This window comes from Adelges cooleyi, unplaced genomic scaffold, assembly GCF_023614345.1.
Source record: "Adelges cooleyi isolate 19-005CV unplaced genomic scaffold, UGA_ACOO_1.1 ACOO_flye_CR_arks_rails_tigmint_CR_PRNA_2, whole genome shotgun sequence".
NCBI lineage: Eukaryota > Metazoa > Arthropoda > Insecta > Hemiptera > Adelgidae > Adelges > Adelges cooleyi.
In genome coordinates this window covers 3,729,321-3,753,908 of record NW_026095860.1, presented here as the reverse complement: position 1 = coordinate 3,753,908, position 24,588 = coordinate 3,729,321, and the positions used below count along the sequence as shown (strand labels likewise).

General features: G+C 28.7%; 1 protein-coding gene across 2 annotated transcripts in view; it reads left to right on the top strand.

The window, feature by feature from the left end:
• Positions 1-24,588, top strand: part of LOC126833267 (protein similar-like) — a 43,754-nt gene that overhangs the window by 9,692 nt on the left and 9,474 nt on the right. For both annotated transcript variants that reach the window (XM_050564499.1, XM_050564498.1), the window contains exons 2-7: positions 1,961-2,148; positions 3,599-3,756; positions 4,215-4,388; positions 9,037-9,335; positions 10,166-10,272; positions 10,342-10,489. In XM_050564499.1, coding sequence (XP_050420456.1) covers positions 1,961-2,148; positions 3,599-3,756; positions 4,215-4,388; positions 9,037-9,335; positions 10,166-10,272; positions 10,342-10,489 — 1,074 coding nt within the window. The remainder of the gene's footprint in view (positions 1-1,960; positions 2,149-3,598; positions 3,757-4,214; positions 4,389-9,036; positions 9,336-10,165; positions 10,273-10,341; positions 10,490-24,588) is intronic.

Below are 24,588 nucleotides of genomic sequence, written 5' to 3'. Positions count from 1 at the left end.
GCGAATCTGCAAATATTTTGCGCCTATCGCACTTAGTTTAGAAGTTACAGACGTTTTAAAATCGCCGATTTAGCACCCAGCGACGCGCATGTCTACCCGCGGCAGGTACCGTCCGCCGTTCGCCGCGTTGCCTTATCGAGAGCGGCGAAAAGAAGAGCTGTTAGGAAAAATCTGATGATATATTTGAAATCAGCACTAAAAATACTATCTAACCCAGCTGGAAATTCTTACGTACCAAAAAAAAAAAAATTGTTTTGTCTGTGTTATGAAAATAGCTCATTTGTATGGTAGTACTCATGTTTAATATATTAACAAATGTAATAATGGACACCGATGTTAGGATACCTAGCCGAGCTTGTCGTGTATCAGAAATTGGAAAATTTTAGAATAGAAAGTGCGCTCGTATTTAAGTTTAAGTGTTTTAATCTATACTGTTTTTAAATAGATATTTCTTATTATAGGCCGTCTTGAGTGTTTTGGATCAATTATATCTTACATGCTGTAGGTACTATCATCTGTATTGCCATTTATTAGTATTTGACGTTGCGCTGTTTGTATTTATAATTTGTTCAGCGTGTCACGAAGAAACCTTTTTAATTTATTACTTATTAAAGTAGTACAAAGAATTTCTTACGTTTTTTACAAAACTTGTTCATGCACAAAAGTATTTTAAACAAGGCTTAAATTTAAGAATTATCATGTATATCAAAAACATCCGGTAGGACTTTTTTTTGGAAAAATGTTATTATGGAGCGTTTATATTACTAAGATCCCTTACAAAAATAAAAGTTATAAAATAACAGTTATATAGGAACTTAAATAATTATTTTTAAAAGTTGTTTAAAACTTTTAAAAGTTAAATTTATTTAATATAACTTATTATTTTAAACTTTTTAATAAATGTTCCTGTAAATGTTATTTCAGAATTGTATTTACTTATGTGTCTCCGTAGACATTATATTTTTGAGGACATTTAAAAAACTTGACTTATGTAACTTCCATTTTTAATAACATTTAAATAACTGTTCTTAAAAAACTTAAATTTTTGAGAACTTTCAAACAAGTTTTCCCATGAGACTTTTATTTGTAGAAACTTTTAAATAACTATTAAAATTAAATTTTTATAAAAAGTTCCAAAACTCTTTCGGACTCGTTCATACATAAGTATGAATGATTTTTTATCTATTGTCTCACATAGTTAATAGTAAAATGTTCATATTTTATTTTTTTACAACGGTTAGCCATTTTTTAAATCATACACAATAAACGTACATAGTTAGTGTTTTAAAAACAAAAGAGTCAACACTTACTGCTCAAAGTCTAAGGTTAAATTCGGAATCTATGTTGCTGTAGTTAAAGGAGTGGTAAATAAAACAATAGTGTATTTCTATAATTTATAGTCTAATGGTGTCAAGTAGTTTTATTAATTTTTACCCTTTCTCTTATAGTATAACCTTCGGAGTATAAACAACTTGTGCCGTTTTCAGAACAATATTTAAAAATCAATCGTTGTGAGTTTTCGTGTAATACTTTTCGTTGTGTCTTTTCGTTCAACTTGTCAGTTGTTGCAAACAAATGCAAAGTTCAATAATACTTCATATACATATATATTCAGGTCCGGGGGGGGGGGGGGGTAGACGTTAAATTGAGTTGGAGTGATTTCAATCGATGTTTTTATAATTATATTGAAATTTATTTTTGGCTCTTCTTATCGAGTTTTAAAATGGATTTGGCTGGGGGGCGCAAATTACAAAATAATTAAGAATTCATATTTTTCTTTTTTTAAATAACTCCATTTCTATGGCATAAGGTGAAGGAGAAGACGATATATTATTTTCATTTTAAATTTCTTATTAAATTTAATATATATATATATATATATTGATTAAGAATTTGGTTGTTGAAACCAAGTGAAGTATTAAGTATTAAGTTTTAAATACTTTTTGTTTGTATTTTACAGAAATTCTGAAAGGCGTAAAGAAAAGTCTCGAGATGCTGCCAGATCCAGGCGGAGCAAAGAGACAGAGATATTCACCGACCTCGGGACTGCCCTTCCGTTGCCGGGGACTGTTATAAGTCAACTAGACAAAGCGACTGTGATGCGATTGACAATTGCTTCGTTCAAAATCGTTGACGCCTTATCTTCGAGTAAATGTTTTTTTAAAATAATTTTACAACTTTTTACGAGCGGTTGTAGGTGTTGAGTTTGAACGAAAAAGAGGATTATTATTTTTCTGGCTTATAATTAATCGTACTATTAGGGTAGATATTATACGGATTTGTTTGTCTTTCCGTTGTGGTGTTAAATGCGTTGGCTTGACTTTGTGCCAATGTGCACGATGTGGTGTTCATATTCAACCATTGAATAAAAATCCGTTTTTTTTTTCATTTTCATCATTAAGAGTCGTTGACTAAGCAAACGATAACGATGCAATGAACAATGTGTTTTTACTGATTAATGGGCTCTTCATATAAGCTATCACGTGCTATTTTCCATATTCGTCAGATAAAATTATACAAACCGTGTGTTGAACCCAGAACACTGTAAAGCTGTAAAACAATGTCGTTCGACAACCGATTTTACATCATTAATTATTATGCTGCATTGTTTGTGAATACATACGTGATCATATTTTTGTAATTAAGTGGTACAAATAAATCATTAAGTACATCTATTTTAATAAACTATATTTAAAGCTCATACTCATTAACAATTTACAATTGCCACTGGCTTTCCATTTATTAGTTAGTATTAGAATCAAATAAAATTCATGGTATCTTTGATTCTTATTAAATTTAAACTACTTGAAACTGTAACAAGTTATAACGAGTTATTGTCAATGCTTGAAATTGTAAAAATAATTGTTGTCAACATGAAATTAGGTGTTCCTTTTATAAAAATAATAGCAGTTTTAAATCATCATTTATTTTAAAACGTAAACGTTAATTTACAAGTCTGTTTTTTTCTTGTAATTTTGAGCTGTATCAGTTATAAATCGAGTCTTTTTGTAAGTAAAATAAAAAAACTATTTTCATTTGAAGTTTTAAATGAACAAATTAAAATCTTTATGAACACAGGACGTTCAACACACATGAAAAAAACCTTGTAATATTTTTAATAGTTGAAGTGGTAGGGATATTATAATGAGTAGCTATTAGTGTTTTCGCCTCCAAAAAACTTCGTTACACAATATAATACAACGTTATAATATTATTAATGATTATTAGGATATTACTTTGTATATGTGCCGAAAATATATAACTGATATTATTATAATATTCACTAACACATCTCGAGTATTCCCAATTGGCTGTACAGCGGTATTTATTGTACAAGACAATAGAAAATAATGCGTTTTAGTATGAAAAATAATCATAACAATATTATTACACTAGAGAAATCCGGTTAACCTTGGCGGGTCAAGGAGCCCCGAAGCTGTATAATGTAAAATTATTGTTGTGCGTGTCCCAACTATATCTGATCATTATAACATTACATACTACATGAATAATTTGTATTCGTTGCTCGGTTTTAAGGGACAACCGTATAATTGCAAAAATAAAAATGGTTAATTGATTTTATTTTTTTAATTTGCAGTGCACATTGATGACAAAATCATCGAGAAAAACGAGTCGCCGCTCAATTTAAGCGAAATTTGCAATAAAGCTCTTGACGGGATTGTGTTGATTACAACATCAGACGGTGATATAGTGTTTATTTCTGATAACGTTTCCAGCTACTTAGGCTTATCACAGGTAATAATTATGTCATCTTACTATTCTCCCCTGCTCACACCCAAAGTGTACTCTAATGATAAATAGGGGTGGGGAGGAAGTTGAAGTAGGCCATATACTCGTATGTATTCATGTAATATTGAGATTGATTAAAACAAAATTTTACAAAAGACTAATACTACAATACATAATAACAATAATTTTTTTTTCAAACCGAGCTACTAATATTTAAAAAAAAGTATATAGTATATTTTTGTCATCACAACTTCATAAAAATCGACACAAAAATAAGGAGAGGGAAAAAAAGAGAAAATCAGCTAATAAGAGATAAGACAGTACATAATAAGAATGGTGATTGATTAGAGTGAGGACAAAAGATAAATTGTATAATATTATGTTCTTTGTTTTTAATTTCTAATGCATTTTAATAATTGTTTAATTTTTCAAACCTAACCCATTTCTATTTTTTTAAATTTCAGATTGACTTGATCGGACAATCGGTGTACGAATTTGCTCACCTTTGTGATCAATCTGAATTGAAAGAAATACTGACCAGCAAAGATATTGGAGTACAAAAGTCGTTTTTTATCCGAATGAAATGCACTTTGACCAGCAAGGGTCGAAACGTCAATTTAAAATCGGCCACTTATAAGGTTTGTACAAGATAAACACATTTAAAAATTCTCAACTCCTCAGCATAGTTAATATATAACCTGTATTTGATTGCTACTTGCCTAGCTTATATTAAGCTGTTTTTAATTATCCAATGTCGATAACCAAGTAGAAATTCCCACTTGAAAATGCTACTGGCGGCTTTGAACATTTGCCTCAGATAGGCATTACATAGAACTTATACATAATCTAGTTTGTTACCCATTTGCTGTACTCGCTCTTTACCGGTTTTTTAAAGATAAGGCATTATTAATGACGATACTCTCTCGTTACTTAGTATTTGCACTGAAGATAAAAGTATATAGTATTTATTGTATACAATATCTAACTAGCAAAATAACTAAATTTGTTACTTATTTTAAGTGCACAGTCGAATGAAATATAACTATAAAAAACAAAAAAGCAATCATAGTGGAGTGGAGGAGAGGTTGTATTGCAGGTCTTCAGAAATTATTATAATTAAAAGTGATGAAATAAATTTAAACAAAGTATTTCGATGCGAAACTATTGATAAAAATAATTAAATACTTGCAAATAGTATAAATAATTCTACAGAATAGAAAAATATTTATAATAGTGTAGTTTAAGTGTATAGGGGCTTCTATAAAAAAAACTGTGTCTCAAGATTTATTAAGTACCGTATGATTTTTTTTATCTATACTTAGACTTTCTACATGAACGAATCGGTCTGCTGGTTAAAAAGTTGTGTCGTGCGTTCGGGCGTAAAAATAAAAACAAATCATTGTAAAACCAATATTTTCTCAGCTTCACATCAAAGTTCAAAATAATTAACAAATAATAATAATAGCATTTTTTTTTGAAACGTGCCTTGAGACGTCATCGAAAGATAACGCTATTCTATACGAGGTCTTATGAGATCAGTATAATATGTGTAATAGTTTGTAGTTTTCTAAAAACGTATGGTTTACAATATTATTTGAAACCTGTTTTTCAAAACTAGACGTTACGTTTGTTCCTAGTGGAGTGAAACGGCAGCAATATTGGCCGCACCATTATTCTTTGTATTGGACTTACACGGTGTACACGATAGGATAGTGAAAAATCTCTACGAAATTTGATCTCTCCGATCATGATCCCGCCCGACCTCATAAGTAATATTCCTGTTTAACCGGTTTATGTTTTTCATAATTGTATTATTATTATTATTATTATTTCACTCCGAGCTTGAGTAACTTTGTTCTTAATTATATAGTAAGTACATGTGACGTATCACGTTAGCCTAAACGTCTTGGAATCGCAAATACACAGAATCGTTAGCACGTAACCTGATTTTTGTTGTATGATGATGTTATTACCTATTGCTATTTAGCAGACACCGTGTTAATATAGGTACCTAATAATAATAATATATTGCACGTGCATATTTTTTTCTTTTTTTATTACTGTATATTCGCGGATCGCGTCACGTACGCCCACGGTCCATCGTCAAACGATTTCACTACTGTAATAAAACCCCCACGAGGGGTGATGGAGGGGGACTGACCAAATAGATCTTAGTAGGCGTTCGGTTGTTTGATGGTTATCGAACTGAAAATATAAAAACGGTTTATTGCTTATCCGCAAGCCCGATAACAGGTTTCAAGTTCTCAGAGTGATTGTGAATTTTCGTAAAATTATCATTTAGATTATAGTTGGAGATATGCAGTGCATGGATGATTTTGTTTGGTTGGTTAAGATGTAAAGATAGAAGGATTGGATTAACTGATTAACGACATTAGACACGAGAGGACCTTTTACAAATTATGTTTACTAAATAATTTATACTCTAGGGATAGATAACAATTTTGAATATCTAATATTTACTTATTATTATTTTAATTTAGTATACCCCAAACAATTATAGGTCAGTGAGCCCATTTTTAAAACATAAGGTTAATTATAAATGTTCGAAGAAAATGTCAAAATCTGCGCTCACCAAAGGAAAACAATGAAAAAATGTCATCCTTTTTGAGAATTTAAAGAGAAAAGGATTAATGTTGTTTCCTTGGTTTTACTTTACATTGTAAGTGCTACCTTACCAAATCATACTCCAAAACAATTTTTCTGGAAATTATTGTGAAACACGAAAAAATTATTAAAACAGAATACTATTGTAAAACAAATGCCTTCTGAGTTTTTCCCATCGAAATTTTTATAATTAAAATTTGAAAACGAATTCTGTAGATAATTAGAGAAACAACATTTTTTGAACATAAAAGTAAATTTGCCCTAATTGTGTGTTGCTTTTGTGAACACTGTAAAAAATTCGTCTTTAAAAAATTCCGTGGTTAAAGGTTCATTGATAAAAAAAGTTTAATTGGTCCATAAGAAAACGGTTTTATCATTTATATCAAAGTTCATAAATAGTCTGATAATAGAAAAATCCAAGATTTAGTTTTAAACACCATACAACATGTGTTATGTGTATTAATATGAGTTTGTTGAACGTTGGTCGGCTGTGCATTTTTCGTTTGAATATGTTTTAAAAGAAAATCAATGTTAACTATGAAAAATACTTAAAAAATGTAATCGTATTCATTTTTGACTAGAAAAATCTGAGTATCACTTGTGATTATACTGAAATCAATAATAAAATATCAAAAAACCATAAAAATAATACACTTTAATGTTTAGTGTATACGCGTATTTTGGTTGCAATATAGATTATCATCAGCGCTCAAAACAAACTGATAACGGACAAACAACCTCCTACTATACCTGAGCTTATCTACCACGTTATACCGGAAGTAATGCTGAATTTTCACCACATGTTTTTACAGATTTTAAGGAAACGTTTTGTAATACATCTGAGACTAAATTTAATAAATTATTGTTTTTTTACCTCAAAGAGTTTAAACATATTAATTCGATTTTTAATATATTTGTTTGTGTTGTTATACTTGTACACATTTGTATTGTATTGTACAAATATTATTCTCTTGCTAAGAAGAGAACTTCAATAGTTCATAAATATCTCTAAAAATCATAAAGATATATTTAAGAAATTACCATACCTATTACAGTTTCTTAAAGACATGGTATATCCATGTATTTACCTGTTGCTCTAAGGAATATGTATCATCTTAATTAATTATTTATGTAGACAACTGCTTGTAGACTCTGAAAATAATGAACGCCAGTACCTATCCTTGTTTAAAATTAAAATTAATCTCAAACATGTGGGTTTCTAGGTCAATCAATATTAATAATACAATGAAAACAAGTTTGATGGTTGTTTACTCCGTTTGCACAATCAATTAGTTGATGATAAATTTATCAATATGTTTTGGGTTTAACGTTGAAAAATTGTTTATGCTCATTTTCTGTGACATTAAACCCGCCAAGCACCGTTATACTTTTTTAGATCGAAATTTAAATTAAAAATTGATTTTTGGTTTTTTTTTTTTTTTATAGAGTTTCCTTCTTGTGTTGATTGTATTCAAGTACTTTTCTTGGCAATAGGACTCGTATAACGAAAATATTTATTTATAAATTCTTCAACTACTTTTACAAGTTTCCTACTCAATTTGACGTTAATTCAATAATAATAGGGTTCCAATCATGTAAGCCATTCAGGAATGTGGTCTATCACACTAATCGTATAAACACGTTAGTCTCGTTTCCATCTTTAGTTGTTGAGTAAATAATATCTGTTAAATTTATTATTGTTTCTGGTAAAATTATCTAATATCGTGGGTCTATTAGATAATGATCTAATAATCACCTTTTCAATTGCATACGTACAATTGTGCAATAATCAAAAAGAAATAGCTAAACAGTTATATGCTGTTTTCATCCCTTAAAATGTTTATAAGATAGATTTTTCAACATGTATAATGTAATATACTCGTATCTTATGTTTTTTAAAAAGACATTGAAGGAAATTAATGAACATCACGCATAAAAATACTTTGAAAAATTATAAAAAAAAAATTTCGTGTAAAAGTTATTTATATTTTTTGGTTTACATCACTTCAATTAAAATTTTAAAATAGTTATTGATGCAGGGTTATCATCATAAGTCTACTACGTATAGTCACTTTGCAAGAATGCGTTAAAAACAAATCTAATGTGTATTACAATGGATTTGTTTTTAACAAATTATATAATTAAACACAAATTATTTAAAAATTAAAATTATATCTTTATAACGATTATTATTAACACTTAAATCTTACTACCTACAGATTCGTTTCGTGGCATTTGTTTTTATCACTTTTAATAACAACAATAATTTTCACTGAAAATTAAAAAATACAACATTTATACAATTGCATTTATCTTAATTGAAAATAAAGATATCTCCTCTGTACTATTTGTAATTGAAAAATACAAATTAGTGATTGTTTACGTATTTCCGTTAAAGTTGACCTACTTTTCTCGTGTATAATAATTAATACCCGATAACAAAAATAAGTTCTTGTTAAAACCCAAAATTTTGTTTAATAATTTAATTATAATTTATAATAAATTGGAAGTTGTCTAAAAATTGTTAGCATATATATGATTAATGATTGAAACGTTATCGCATTAAGTGTGGGTCTGTAAAATTGTATATTTGCAATTATGTTTCTAAGAATAAAACGCAAATAAGCCCAACGATATTAAAATTACAGTTTTAATTTTCAGGTGCTGCATTTCACAGGACATTCTGTAATGAATTCAAGTGCCAAACGGAAAGCTATAATATCGAACGATGAATCGGACTCGGACTACGAATCGGACAAGAAAACCGATTCCGACAACAAATCTAATAACGAGGATGAGCAACATGAAACGTCTGTTAGCGATGAACCTTCCCAAATATTTGTATCTATCGCCGAGCCTATTCCACATCCATCAAATATAGAGATTCCGTTGTATAAACAAAGCAGAATATTTTTCAGCAAACATTCGTTGGATATGAAATATCTAATCGCTGATGACGTGTAAGTCATTCATTTCTTTAAGAGGACGCTACACAGGCCATTTCTAAGGAGTAAAGAATAGGCAATTTTTCGAAAAATTTTAATTTAGAGTTTAAACTATAATGTATACCTATTAATACACTAATGAGGATACTTCGTTGGTTGTCATTTTTGTTTGTCAGATTATCACAGTCATTTCTATAGGGTAAATTACAATTTTCTTCCCCTTCAAAACAGTATTACGCGGATTAATTTTTCTTAGGCTTCTTACATAGTTAAGGAAAGAAATTCATACATATTTTATAATATGACAAAATTATCTGTGCTCCAGCATCCGTATTTGTTCGATATAATTAATACAACCGACACTATATAATTTAAAAGTCCTTTCTTAGTTAATTAATTATTCATTAACTGGTTGAAATATTAAAAAAAAGGGTCATGGTAGAGCACAGACAATGATTTTATAATATAGTAAATATAAATTTATTTCAAAAAACTTAAGCGCTTAATAAAAAAGTACTTTGATTAAGTAATACAAGGTATTCATTCAATTGAATACTCACTACAAGAATTTGTTATTTAAATAAAAAATGCCCAGGTTTCAATTACTCAAAATTACCTTGTCCCGTACTACCGATTTTAAACTTGTTGAAAAGTAAATAAATGAAAACTAAAATATTGAGGTATAAATATATGTTTGCAATATTATTATTTTTTACATCGATGTTTGGGATATTTGTTTTAAATTATTGTATTTTATATACTCGTAATGTAATGTGTAGACTAAACATAGTAACTGAAATTAAAGTAATAGTAAATTAACCTGTCAATTCTTTTTCAATTTTCAGAATAACAAAATATTTGGGATACGAACCGGAATCGTTGGTGTCAAAATCGGTTTTTGATTATTATCACGCCCAAGATTGTAATTCTGTAGAAAAAAGTTTTAAAATTTGTAAGTTACATTTTTTATTCGATTTTATATTACTTGAAATTAATGACAAGCATGTTGTTTGCGTTGTAGTATTTCAAAAAGGTCAAGTCGAAACGAATAAGTACCGGTTTTTGGCCAAAGGAGGTGGTTACGCTTGGGTCGTAACACAAGCGACTATTCTAAACGACCACAAAGGACAAAAGCCGGAAAGCGTCATGTGTATCAATTATATAGTCAGGTAATGATTTGTTTGTTTATGGACGTTATTTGGCGTTTTGGATTTTTTTTAATTTATACATTAACTGCACAATTTTTTTGAATGTGCTCTCGTTATTGTTTTTTTTCTTCAATATTGTCACAATATTGTCTGAGTGGAGTGTCGTTTACTCCAATGACTACGGACGCCGTATTGATGTACACTGAATTGTGTCGTTGAATACTAATGCACATTATACGTATGCAATTGTGGAATTTGATGTAAGGATTCAAATTCAATGTTATCTGTGAATTGTATGTTAAAAACAAAAACTATTTTATTCTGTTTGTATAACAACGTTGTAGAAACAGCAAATTTTATTAAAAACAAATTATACACTCATTAAACTATACCTTACCCATAATTTCATTTAATTTTTGTAAATGTATTAAAACTGTTTAAACGTCTACCGATTTTTTTTCAAGAAAAAAAATGATAAGGTTGTTTGTATGTATTTTCAGTTAAAATTTCTTATTTCAATTACTACTAACACTCCTTCGCACTTTGGGGGAAAGTAATGGTTTTTTTTTTTAAAGATCTCTTAAATCATATAATATTAATATGTTTTCTTAAATCATGTAATATTAATATGTTTTTTGTAACGACGATACTGTTTGTAATGAGTTAAACGATTTGAAAAATATGTTTTTTTTTTAATTGCTGATAAATTAATATTTCAAACGACTGTTTACTATTTTGTGTGGAGCCAAATAATTTTATTCAACGGCGTTATCCATAGGCAATTTAATAGCACATATGTAACAGGTTCATGAGTGTAATAATATTGTATACGATTATACAGCTCCATATCAAGGCGTTCGATAATAAAACTATTGATTATAATAAAATAAAAAAAGTATTTATAATTAATGGTAAAACTAAACTGAAATACTGAAATGACTTAATAAAGTTTATAGCTTTAATTTAAATAAATAAGGTTTAGGTTTATTTAAAGTTTTAAGATAAATAAAACAAAATAGTTACAAATACAAAATTAATAAAACATTTTTTTATTGAGGTCGCTTAAATAAAAATTGATTTGCAATCATTATTTGTTATTTTTATTTTGTTATTTAAATAGTGCCTAAGTTAACAGTATAAAGAAATATTTTTGAACATTTTAATAGAGTTCTTTAATTTAATTTTTTTTTATTTAAAAAAAAAAGATTAATCATTTATTTATTCGTATAAAAATCTAAGTACCTAAGTCAATTGTGGAATGATGTACTGACGTATGCTTTTTGATAAGGTAAAAAAATTCACTTAAAATTTGTGTACATTTTATCTTTAGCTTATACTTTGTAGTAGGTTATGTTGTGTAGTAATTTAGATTAAGAACCTTTTAATTGACGAGCGTCTAGGTGTGTTTAGTTCTCATTGGTTACAAGGTTCATTTTTTTCAATGTCCTGTTAAATCACCCGCAAAAAGTTGATATGTGTTTTCAACGAAATGTAATGTACGGATTTCTGAAGTCCAAATTTCAACCGCCGAGAAAACGACCATAATAATAATTTTCAACACATGAATATATCTAAAAAATAGTATATTAGTATTATTAATTAATACTGTAAGGTTATTTTAATATCATCAGCCAGACGAATTATTTGAATGAATAAGGTTTTTTTTTATAATTTCAAGTCAAGTTGTGGACCCATGTTTTTGTCCCCATTTTCGATTGTACTCAAATCACAAACGCGCCACATTCACAAAGTATATATATATATATATATGTATGTATTCTTATAAAGTTGATTACAAACAAATGGTCAAGTACTCTTGAGTGTGTTTGAAGTAACTTTTTGTGGCGATACGCTGTAAAAATGTGTATGCCGGTCCGGTGAATGAACAGTTGTACACTAAACTCTGATAATTATACTTAAGGCGATGTGTTGATGAGTGGGTCTATAATAGGCTAGTTACACGTGCACATACTACATGAACACTATTACAAAAGTAGTGTAAGTTAAATAATTGCAGTATCATTGACTGTAACCGCTTGACTGTTGACCCTATGTATCACTGACTTGATGTTTTTTTTAGTTAATTGTTTTTATTTTGGTTTTTACTAAATTCAGTCAGGTATGGCGTACATGATCCCCATTTTGAAATACTACAATTCGTCAGAAAGCCTTATTTATATTTGTGATTTATGGTAATCATTTCTTCAATGTAAGCTTTGTTTATTAAAAAGTACCCATAACATAATAATACTATTTTCCAAAGAAAACGGAAAGAGCATAATGTCGTATAAATAAATATTAAAAACACCGAAGTCAATTTCCAGAATGTCTACCAAACGGGTTTCAAATATTTTTCAGCTTATCGTATCTTTTATGAAGGCTAAAAGGTTAATTTGTTTTTTTAATATACTGTTACATTGTACTGTTGACTAATATTAATACTGTTATATGATTTACTTGATTATAGTTTTTATATTATGCATAAATATAATAAAACAATAGCCTCTAGCCCTCTTAGAAAAAATGTTAGTTTTTCAATAAAAATACAAAAATTGAAATCCGTTTAATTAATCAGTCGCATTTATTGAAACTCAATTTGTAATAAAAATGTGACATAACATGTATTGACAAATACATTATATAAAAATTTGTATCTTAATAAGTTGGCTTGTTTAAAGTGCTTCCTAGACATTTTTTTTGAAAAAATATTGTTTAACATTTTTTTTCTATAATAAATAGCACTTGTCCTTAAGTTAACACAGATTGCAGTTGTAATTTTCCAGGAAAAAAATATTGAAGTTTTAGAAAATATATAGTCAGTTGGGTTAAGTTGTAAATAAACTGAGAAAAGTCAAGGCAATTTTTAAAAATAAAATATTCGACAATTTTTAATTTATTTGTAAAGGGCAAAATACAAGCAGTATTTGAAAAAAGCGGTTGTTTTATTGCATAATTGTATGGCGTACTTAATTAAAAGCACTTAGTAAATAAAATCCCACATTTACTCGTACATTTGCCGTATTCGTTTACAATTACCTTAATAATTACCCACCAGGCTTGTTGACGTTGTAAAAAAAGTTTTAGCAATTTAATATATATTATATATTTTGTAAGTAAGATAATTTAAACATTACGGAGGTATATCAAATAAACATAAAAAACTTATCGAAATCTCAGTTGTCGGTGTTGACTGATAATAAACTGATGTTTAAAAAACTAAATCAAGTGCGCAAATTTTGCAATCTAAACTATAGGTAGGTAAGTGTATGTTCTTAAAACATTCATTAAATATGCGTTCTATTTTTGCTTGTAAATCGTCTAATTATAATTAGTTGGTGCTGTTTAATAATTGGCAAACTAAGTAGGTAGTTTTAACATTTAAAAAGTGCCGATTGAGCGATACGAACAACGCAGTAGATAGGTAAATGCAAAACTGTGCACATAGTTAATTGGATTTTATTATCCAGGTAGAATTTTTCTTTGAAAAATTTTCGTTGCCCAGTGCATTTTAGATAAGTAATAATATTATGTTTAATAGATTACGCTTCATTTTTTCCCTTATCATTAAAACTTATAAATCACGTACCAAGAATAAGAAAGGCGCTATTGTTGTATAAATAAAATCAGTAATTGAAAGTCGTACCCGTTTTAGCCAGTTATAGATTTTATAGGTTTACAATGTATACAGCATTGCATCCGTTCCAATAAATCATTTTTCATTTACCTATATAACACGCTTTTGATGATTTATGAGTATAATATAATGAACATAGGAAATGCGATGTACTTGTTATGAGATAATAGGAGGTCGACAAAACCCTGATTAATATATTATAATTGGGCTTTAAACAGTTTGCAATAATTAAGTAGATTTAAATTTAAACAACGCCAAATGTCTCTTTAATACATATTATGAATAAGATATTTTTTAATAATCCTTATCTACGAGTAATAGCATTCACTTTAATAGTTAACACATTATAATTATCGTACTATTATGGACATTAATTCAAAGGTCAACTACTCCGTGTAGTGCATTTCAGTTTTATTGCTGCTCAGTAGGTTTTTATTGATCAATATACCTAAAGTTCACAAATTTCATTTTTACCGATTTCCATTTATCATATAAATTCGTTAAATTTACTTAAGTAATTTTCCTTAAGTGAATGCCATACCAGCTGTTAATGATGTTTAAAAATAAAGACCAGATTCGTTTCGTATCTAAAAGAATATTATATCAACAGAATGACAAAATTAAAAAATTGTCTTGCTTGTTTTTTTCCCCTTCATATGAATATCATATACGTCTAAATGTAATTCTTGTTCTTTACTATTGTACCATAATATACTTTACTCTAAATTTAAAATTTATAGTGATACCGTTTTTTGTTCACTAAAAAGAAAGTACTCTATCAGAATGTATATAATTATAATAAAATAATTTGGCCTATCATTTTTTAATTTATGGACTCTAACTAAAAAAATAAAATACTTCTGGCGATATTATATTCTAATTAAAATATAATGTTTATTTTATAGTTTCCTTATATTATGCATATTTTTTTTTATGTTGATGAAAAACTAGATTTAAATTAATAATAGTAATATACATTTAACCGTTTAATCAAAATTAATAACTGTCGAATCTGGTAACGAGTTATTAGTTTGTCGTTTTACTTGTTGGTTTTGGGCTACTTAAATTTGTCCTAAGTTTTTATTTAATACTTTTTTTCCCGTACAAATTTATATGCTAACATTATCGCTCTTTTAAACTGGTTTGACAGCTTCTTGTAATGCACATTTTTTTTTTTTTGAGCTTTGTAATAGTTTTACCACTGATCCCAAACAAATATATACGCTTGTATATATCGATTATGAATTATATTATAATATTATGTTAATTCACGGCTGAATTTAGTGTTTTATTTTTACATTGTATGTGATCTGCCCTACAATGACCCCGAATAGATGCACTTCCAGTCTGCTGGGTAACGTTTTTAACGAGCTTTATCGAACAACTAATTCGATTTTGCGCACTCGAAAAAATTCTAGAAAAACTTTATAATAGGTAATTGGACTGACGTTATTATTTTACATTACGCAATCGTCCAGTATAATTTTTTTTTATTGCTTTTTTGTTGTTGCGCTCCATGAATCGTAATAAACACGATGTACATATAATCAATCAATATTATTATTCTACTATTTTATTGCCAAATTAATATAATAATAATTCATTATAAATTGTGAATAGTATTTTAAATATATATATTTGTATATTATTTTTGTATGAATGTCATGGTTCATCGGGTCATCTGAGATAGTTGATAACATCAGTTGATAGTGCTGCTGCTGAAAGGTATTGCTGGTTAATGATTGGTCGGAGGGCTGGTCGGGGAAACCTTACATCATTTCCATACATTATTATTATTATTATTTAAAAGCTAACTAAGGTTTACGCACAAATTATAATATGTTAAAGGTATTTGCGCAGCATTTGCATACACACACTGTGTATAGAAATTGAAAAATGATTATTACAATTTTATCGAATATTCAACACCCCTCCCCCCTCTATAATGTTACATTACTATGTTTTGATTCTTCGAAACGATTTCTGTGATATCGTGAATATATCTAATAATGCATTTTTGTATGCAAGATGGAAAATTTCTCATCCGTTTTAACACACTGTACGCTGCGAAATAATGAACGATTTTTTTATTATTTTTTTACCTTCTTTAATAATTTGTATGAGTTTGACAATTTAAAAACTGTCAAACACGCTTTTATAAATTTGTTTTTGAATATGATTTTGCTTGCACACGATTAACGTTAAAAAAATATTCCCGTAAGTACTGATCATACATTTTAGAGTTTTAACGATCACTAGTACAAACTATTCTGTTGTGTATATTATGGTGACGTCGCTAACGCACGGTGGTATAAGCTCTATTTCTGAACGGTTCTAAAATTAGCGGCCCGCTTAGTAAAAAAATTGTTCTCCAACAATCAAAACAAGGCCATTCACTTGCCTTGAGGAGTAGTATGTAACTTCTTCTTATTTTTTACATTACTTGTAAACACGGCATACGCGTCAATTTTAAACTTGTTTTTACTTGGGTGCGACATCGAATAGGTGTTATTAATGGTTTTTATTTAGTATGTTTTATTGGTCAGAAATCATCATTTAATTAATAATCGATGGATCAGAGTTGAAAAAATTCCTCTCTAAATCGAGTAAAATATGCCATTAATTTACCGAAAATAGTCGGACTCTACCTAAAATTTGTTATGCTTTTATGCAGAGCTGAGAAGGTATTGGTTTAATAATAATGTGTGTTTTTTTGTTTCTGTAAACACGATTTACTTCAATAGTACTTCTATAGATCCGAAATCGTATACGATTGGTACTTTGTTTGATCAAAAGTTGAAAAGTTTAATTCCTTCATCCCTTTTCCCACCAAAACCGGGAACCCCTCAAAAAATTGCCGGTTTCTATAAAATATTTATTATATATATATATATATATATATATATATATATATATATATATATATATATATATATATATACTTCATTGGGTTTAAAAAGAAACTCAATTTTTTTTGTATTTTCTCCTATCCCAACTTAGTTTTTTTAATAGCAACTTTGAAAACTTAAATGGTAACGCTTACATTGTATTAACTTTTTTAATTGAGAATAAAGTAATACAAATTATGACTGGTCGATAAACAGTTTTGAAAAACTATTTTTAAAGTCAAAAGAGCATAGAAGTTAGGATGGAAGGGGAAGTGCGGTTGGGAAGATTGCGCAGATAAAAATATAACACCCCACCTTTCCTCCTGCATAAACTTGAAACTTCAAAAATAGCTATCCAAAACTAGTTATTGACCAGTCAACATTTTTAGCACATTTTTCTTAATTAAAAAAATTAATGAAATATATGCGTCACCTTTTAAGTTTCAAAAGCTGCTAACAAAAAAAACTAAGTTGGAAGGAGGGTAAAAACAAAATAAATTGTGAAAAATTGAAATCACATTGAATAGAAACATAATGGAAAAAAATATATTTCCTTATAAACCCCTATGAGATATTGAGTAGTTCACAATAAAATGATCACCCTGTATTTACAAATTTGTAATCAAAATTATTATTTATTTGTAATTTAGTATACAGTTTGTTGTATGAGTACTATATTAAAAATTTATATAATTATAGGAACTAAAAAAAACTAAATTAAAAATACTTTGATCATATGTAATGATCTTTTTATTTTTTGGATTTTTCGCTCAATTGCGATAACTAAAAAATTAAGAATATAGTTATGTTTTCCACTAGACTTAAGTTTGTTAGTTTGTGGAACTAAAGGGTATTGAATGCAAAAGATAAAAAAAACGGAAGCATCTGAAATAAAAATGTCAAGATATCGATACCTTAGAGCACACAAGTGCTACGTTCATTTTTTTTTTAATCGTGATTTTTGGTTTATTCGATTCAATTTTTCATCATGAATTCAGGGATACCAAAATCACGATTTTGAAAAAAAAATGGACATAGCACTTGTGTGCTCTAAAGTGTGGATATGTTGAGTGACTAGCGGTTGGGTAAAGAAGATGAGTTTAAAGGATTTGGGAGTGGCGTCAATAACAAAATAAATATTTGTGGAAAAAGAGGGTTTTATTTTATATCGGCTAAGGTGAACCAGTAATATTAAAACATTTAGTATACATTATGAAACATTTTACCTATATGTGAAATATATCATAATTGCTATAGTATTTTAAACTGGAGATAATATCACGTTTTAGCATAATTTTAATCTAGACCCATTAAAAGCTTTATTTCACAGTGATAAAATGATATAGTTCTTTGTACGTAAAAAACAATGCCTAATGCGGTTGTAGTCAACTACAATGTTAGGGATTTTAATAATCAGTTAATTGTACATAACACATACAAAATTAAATTACGATGTGTAACACAATACGTGAGGAACTACGTACGTTATTAATTATGACGTTCATAAAATCTTAGGTTAGGTTAGGTTAAGGTTAGGTTTTAAACATATTAACTATTTAAGGATAGCCTAATAATTGATTTATTTTTTCATCAAATAATAAGCTCAATTTCTGAACGGTTATTATATTAGCGGCCCGTTTAGTAAAATATTGTTCTCCGATTTATAAAGTAATCAATGTCAATGTCAATTTTGAGTTGCTAAACGTTAAAAGGGAACTTCTCATAGTATTTACATATATATTACCGGGGAAAAACATAGTTGTAGTCCATATTTTAATATTAGACGAACAAATTTACCATTCTGTTACAATTTACAACCTTGTTATTATCGACAGAAATCTACTCTCAACATCAAATGGGGCCCTTATATATAAAAAGTATATTTTGGAAAAAATTTGGTAGGAAAAAAAATGTAAATCTGCTTTTAAATGTAGTAAATTTGTGAATTAGTGTAAATAACTTGCCAGAAGAGAAGAAGTTGTAAATTGGCTTTTACGGACACAGACATAATTTATGACTGTCAGCTGCGTACTCACACGGAAGATCGTCTTTTGATATTTTTCTCTTTAAAATATCGCCACGGCTATTGACAAATCGTCTGTAGACGTTGTTAAGTATAAAAACATTAAATAAATTATTATCGCATGTGACGTGTCCATTGAAGTCCGGTCGTAGTTCGAAACGGAAACTCGAATAAAAATAAGCATACAGTACACACACGAAATTAATTCAATAGTGTTGACAAATACTATATGTAATTCTAAATTCATAAATCATTCATTAACAAAACGATAACTGTTATTTATCAACTAAAATACTGTAGATATTTTTTTATACCGTTTACGATTAAGACTTGGGAACGACTATCCGAGTTACTTATAAAATTTCAATTGAAAAATTGTAATATGCGACCTGATACTGTTGTTTCGAGGATATTTTCAATTTGATATTACTTTTGAAATCGTGTTAACTTTTTGTTCATTATAATACCTACACATTATACATAAGTAATAATACTTATGTATAATGTGCTTATTTATACGATACCGTTAAGACAAGTAGGTTTAGCTGCTATTTGAATATACATTAATTTAATTCAATTTTATCAAACTAAGTATCGTTGGCCTGGTCGCAATAATATAGTAAACGTTTTGTTTTTGCCACGATTTCGCTATTCATGAACGTTAATATTATGAAAATATAAGAGGTGAAGTTGAATATATTATTATTATTAAATGTATTTTTATTTACGATGAACTGTCAAAACTACAAACGGGGTTCTACATTTTTGCATACCCATTCGATCGAGCATAGTAGTATATAGTAATAAAGTAGAATATTGTAGTGATAACGTGTACCTATACTTGTTTTTTTTAATGATAATTTATTTCGGACCCAACAAAATATATACAAAGTGCTTTTTTGATAAAAATTCAATTCAGTATTCATCATCGAAAAAACAAAAAAAAATTCCTATAAGTGTATTTTCCTGCACAGTTTTTCTACAGTACAAGTACTAAAAAAATAACATAAAACTACTCAAATTTTTACATAACTATTTCACAAATTTCAAAAAAAATATCTAATCAAAATGTGTGTGATTTCTTTACTCTTACGTTTAACAGATCTCTTTTACTTAGTGTCTTTTTGTTGTAGTATTTCTTCAGTTGATTTTTTTTTCTGTTTGTGGTTTTAATAGACATTTTGTTTAATTGTTTTGAAGCCATGAATTCATTTTTCGTTGTTTAAACTGGAAACGTTATTGCGGTATATTGCCTGGTTTGTATCACAGTTTATTTTAACAAAAACAAAAATAGTAACAAAGTACAAGTTACATTTAAACCTGTAAATAATGCTACTAAAACTTTAATTATTAAAAATTAGCAAATAATAAATAGTCAAAAGGACCATAAGGATTAAGAGGTATGCATCAATAAAAATGTGAGAGCAAAATTAATAGACATGTCAAAAAAAGTAAAAGTAGACATGAAGAGTATACCTTTTGTTGAAATCGGACTAAAAAAAAAACATTTCCAAATCACAATAACTCGAATAATGTACAAAATTATGCACAATTATGCATAATACACACCTTAATTAGTACACTTGAAAATTACAATGTCTGCAAACAAGTTAATAACAATGGATTCAATGGTATTCTTAATGCAAAAACCGATTTTTTAAAACCGCCAAATAACATTATATACGAGGACATCGGTGATAGAAACACACAATATAGTTAAACTATATGTATAATAATACATAATATAAATTTAATATTATTTTGTTTAACGGCAATAAAAAATATTATATACTTATAGTAAATAATGTAAAATATAATTAGTTAAGTTATACAATATGTTTTGAACTGTCTAGATTTTCTATATCATGTTATTTTATCAATACATTTTTAGTAATCTAAAAATAATTATGTTATTATATAGAAACTGAAGAGTTGTGAAGTAAACAGCTATAAGTACTAATTGCGCTGTGACTGTGTTTACAAACATGATATTTTTTTAATTATATTATTATTCTCGTAAAAAATTAGTGATTTGATATTTATGATAATTGTTTTTAAAAGACAGCAATTGTGTGTGTAACATTATATTATCTCTCCTCGTTTGTTCCGTTTTAAGGCGTGTGGATGAAAATGAATTACTAAACTAAAGTATTGTGTATTTACATAATAACGTAAGGGATGAGTTATACGCATAAAAATAAAATTGCCAGTGGCAATTGAAATCCATTAGTAGCGTTGTCGGTCGCCGAAACAATAAATCAAGATTGCCGACTGATGTCAATGAACATAATATTTAGAGTGTCACTATGGCTTAATCTTATTCAGACATTAACCAATAAATAAATCGAAAACGATTGTACTTAGAATAAGGTCCAAAACCATATAACCACATGTCGATCGTATAAAATTGGCGTTAAAATAACGTTTATCACTTAACTTGGCAAATATAAACGTTTTTCGTTTCGTCCGAGAAATATTATTTTAAATTCGACATGGTGGCCGTTTAACAATTTTTATAGTGTCCTTGACAAAGAGAATCATTCATATTCCAACTGTCTATAAACTGCTTCCACCTCGGACCTTTCTGCTTTTTATGTCGTTCAATAATGTTATTGGTTCACTCTTACTGACATGAAACATTTGTGGTTTGAACGACGAGGGTTAAACGAAAGATGTTACATAATATGGTCATGTCCATCACGTTTCCGGTTAAAACGGACAAAACTGTGTATAAACGAATCCATTACCTTTAAAACAATAAAAAATTGTTCATTGTTTTTAGTTTGCATTGAGTATATTTTTTAAATTATTTTCCAAATCCGTCAGCTTGCATGTCTCAAACTGGGCACGGCAACACAGCCCTGAAGATGGAAGATGTAAGACTTCTGGAACGTTTGCAAACCCAAAGCCAAAATGGATATATATGTGTACTGAGGTCTATTGACCAACAATTTTGTACATAATTAAAACAAATATTGTTCCATGAAAGCTTACACGCTAATGCATTTGTTGTAAATGTACAATTTTCTCCATAGACGACAAAAAAGAATAACAACAATTAGAGAAACATGCTTAATTTTTTTTGTTAAACCGGAGAATCGGATTAAGTATAATATCACGTAAAAGTATTGGTGGAAACAAAAATGGTTCAACATTATAAAACTGTTTTGTGGAATTCCCATTTAATTTGGTTTTGACATTTTAAATGCAGTCCTATTATATTCACGACAGCTGTGCTGTACCTAAATATAGCATTTAAAAGTAGACATATAAGTTTCATAAGTTCCAGCTTATAAAACAAAAGTATACGTTGGAGAACTTTCAAAGAGTGATCTAGATCATAATAGTGAATAAGAGGAACTCTGTCGTTAAACCTTATTTTGGGAAATTTCATTTGGAAATATCACTTTTAAAACAATATCGAGTAAAAAAAAACTTGCCTTTTAGTGAATATTTTCTTGATTTCTCGGAATCAATTGGTTGACGGTGATCCAAAAAATGTATACTTTGTTGATCCCCATACTTTGCTAACTTCTCACTGATGTATACTGTGATTGTTTTTGTGGTGTTAGACATAACTATTGTTTCAATGTTGTTAATTTTTGTTCTGTTTTACGGTTTGATTTGAGAAAATATGAGTTGATGATCTATGAGAGAGCTTAGATAAATAAATTCACTAGACGTCCCCATCGAGCTCTTTGGTTTTGGAGTTTTCTTAGCGTGTACACCTTTAAGTTTTTTCTAATACTGGAACTACGATCATATAATCAATAATTTGTCCTGGCGGAAATGGATTTCCTTATTGATAGGTCAGCGACAAAGTGCAAGCTCCGGAAAACCCGTTTTGTGACGTTTGTCAGGCGTTTATAATATATTATTCAAACAATAATAATATGAACTAAATAGTAGGTTTAGTAGATGCATAATTAATGGTTTCTATCTCGCCTCGAAAATGCAAATACAGGTAACGCTGCAGAGCCTAATGGACGGAAATTGAAAGAGGAGAATGATAAAGGAAGTGCTGCAATAATTTGTGCCTGATAGTGTTTTCGCTTTAAATTATTAGGGCTAAAACAGCCAGGTAATCAATATTTAAGTTTCGATACGAAGCTGTATTTTATCTCGATTCTACGATACACGTATGATATACGTGCAGTCTAATGGTAATGAACGTTGTTATCGGTGTTTTTTGTGATGAACAAGGAAAATATTAGGCAGATACACAACAATAGTTGGCCAATCACTAATAACGTTATCGACGCTCAGCATAAATTATGAATGATAATTGTTAATTAATTATGATGTAACAAAATTCGTGGGTAATAATATAATTTAATATCGTACCTATACGGTTCTAAGATAAAACTCTTGCCGGGGTCTAAAAAGATATAATACATTTGATTTTCTTGCGAAATATTTTTTTAAATCACTTTTACCTACGTCGTACATTATTAGCTCTAACGTTGAATTTAATGATGCAAATGCATACTTTGAACTCGTTAACACATTATTGTCAACAGAAAAACGTGTTGTCCGTTTAACGTTACCGCTATTGAATCTTTGGGTCGAATCATTTTCAAATCGTTCGATAATAATTTGCAAAATCGAAAGTGAAATTGGTATATTATGTTTTATGTTAAATGGTACACGCGAATTTCTTATACGTAACCACTTATTAATGGCTCATGCTGCACTGTTGGCATAGTAGTAATAGTAGTAGTAGCAGCAGTGATAGTAATGGTAGTAGTATATAGTTGTGGAATAAGCCATGAGGCCATGCAAAGTGTAATATACTCGTTGTGAGACTTTTGAACAAACCAAATAACCTGACACTCGAACCAGATTGTCTTGATCGACGACGCGCTGGTTTGCAACAGGCTATTATGACGAAAATACGGGAAAATCTGGTTTGGCTATATATTATATGAAGGATAATACATTAGAATTACACCGAAATAGTCGGGTTCCTCAGTCGCATTCCAAACGACCTAGACTTTATTATACTGCCCGATCATATTCAATACACACTGGTAAATTTAAATAATACAAAAAAAAAAATCGATCATAAACATTCAAATATATCACAGTAGTTCTTTTAAATTATAATTTTCTTTTGTCTGAAGAAAACGTCACTGTCGCTGTAGACTTAAAATATTTCTAATTTACTCACATGTGACTAGATCCCATAGATTAAAATTAAACGGATGCCAACCAGTATTAGTGTGTGGCATTGGCGCAACTCAGAGGGTGTTAGCTATTTTCAAAAATTTGCAAGTTTGAATTAGTTTTATTAAATTGGTTATAATTAATAAATGTCCCACTAAAAATTAAACTACAAATTTAGGCTTATTGGACTGTTCTGACTTAATTTTTTATAGTGTTTGAATATGTCTAGCACTCCTTAAGTGCATTTACCATCTCAAGTTTCTGTAAAACATGTTATTTTAATGGAAATTATAAAAATTTGTTCAGAAGGCTTAATCTCAAGTTTTCGATGAAATTATATTTTAGAAAACTACACCGTACAACACGATTTCGGAACAAGTACCAATTATTTTTTATAATTATTTAAAAA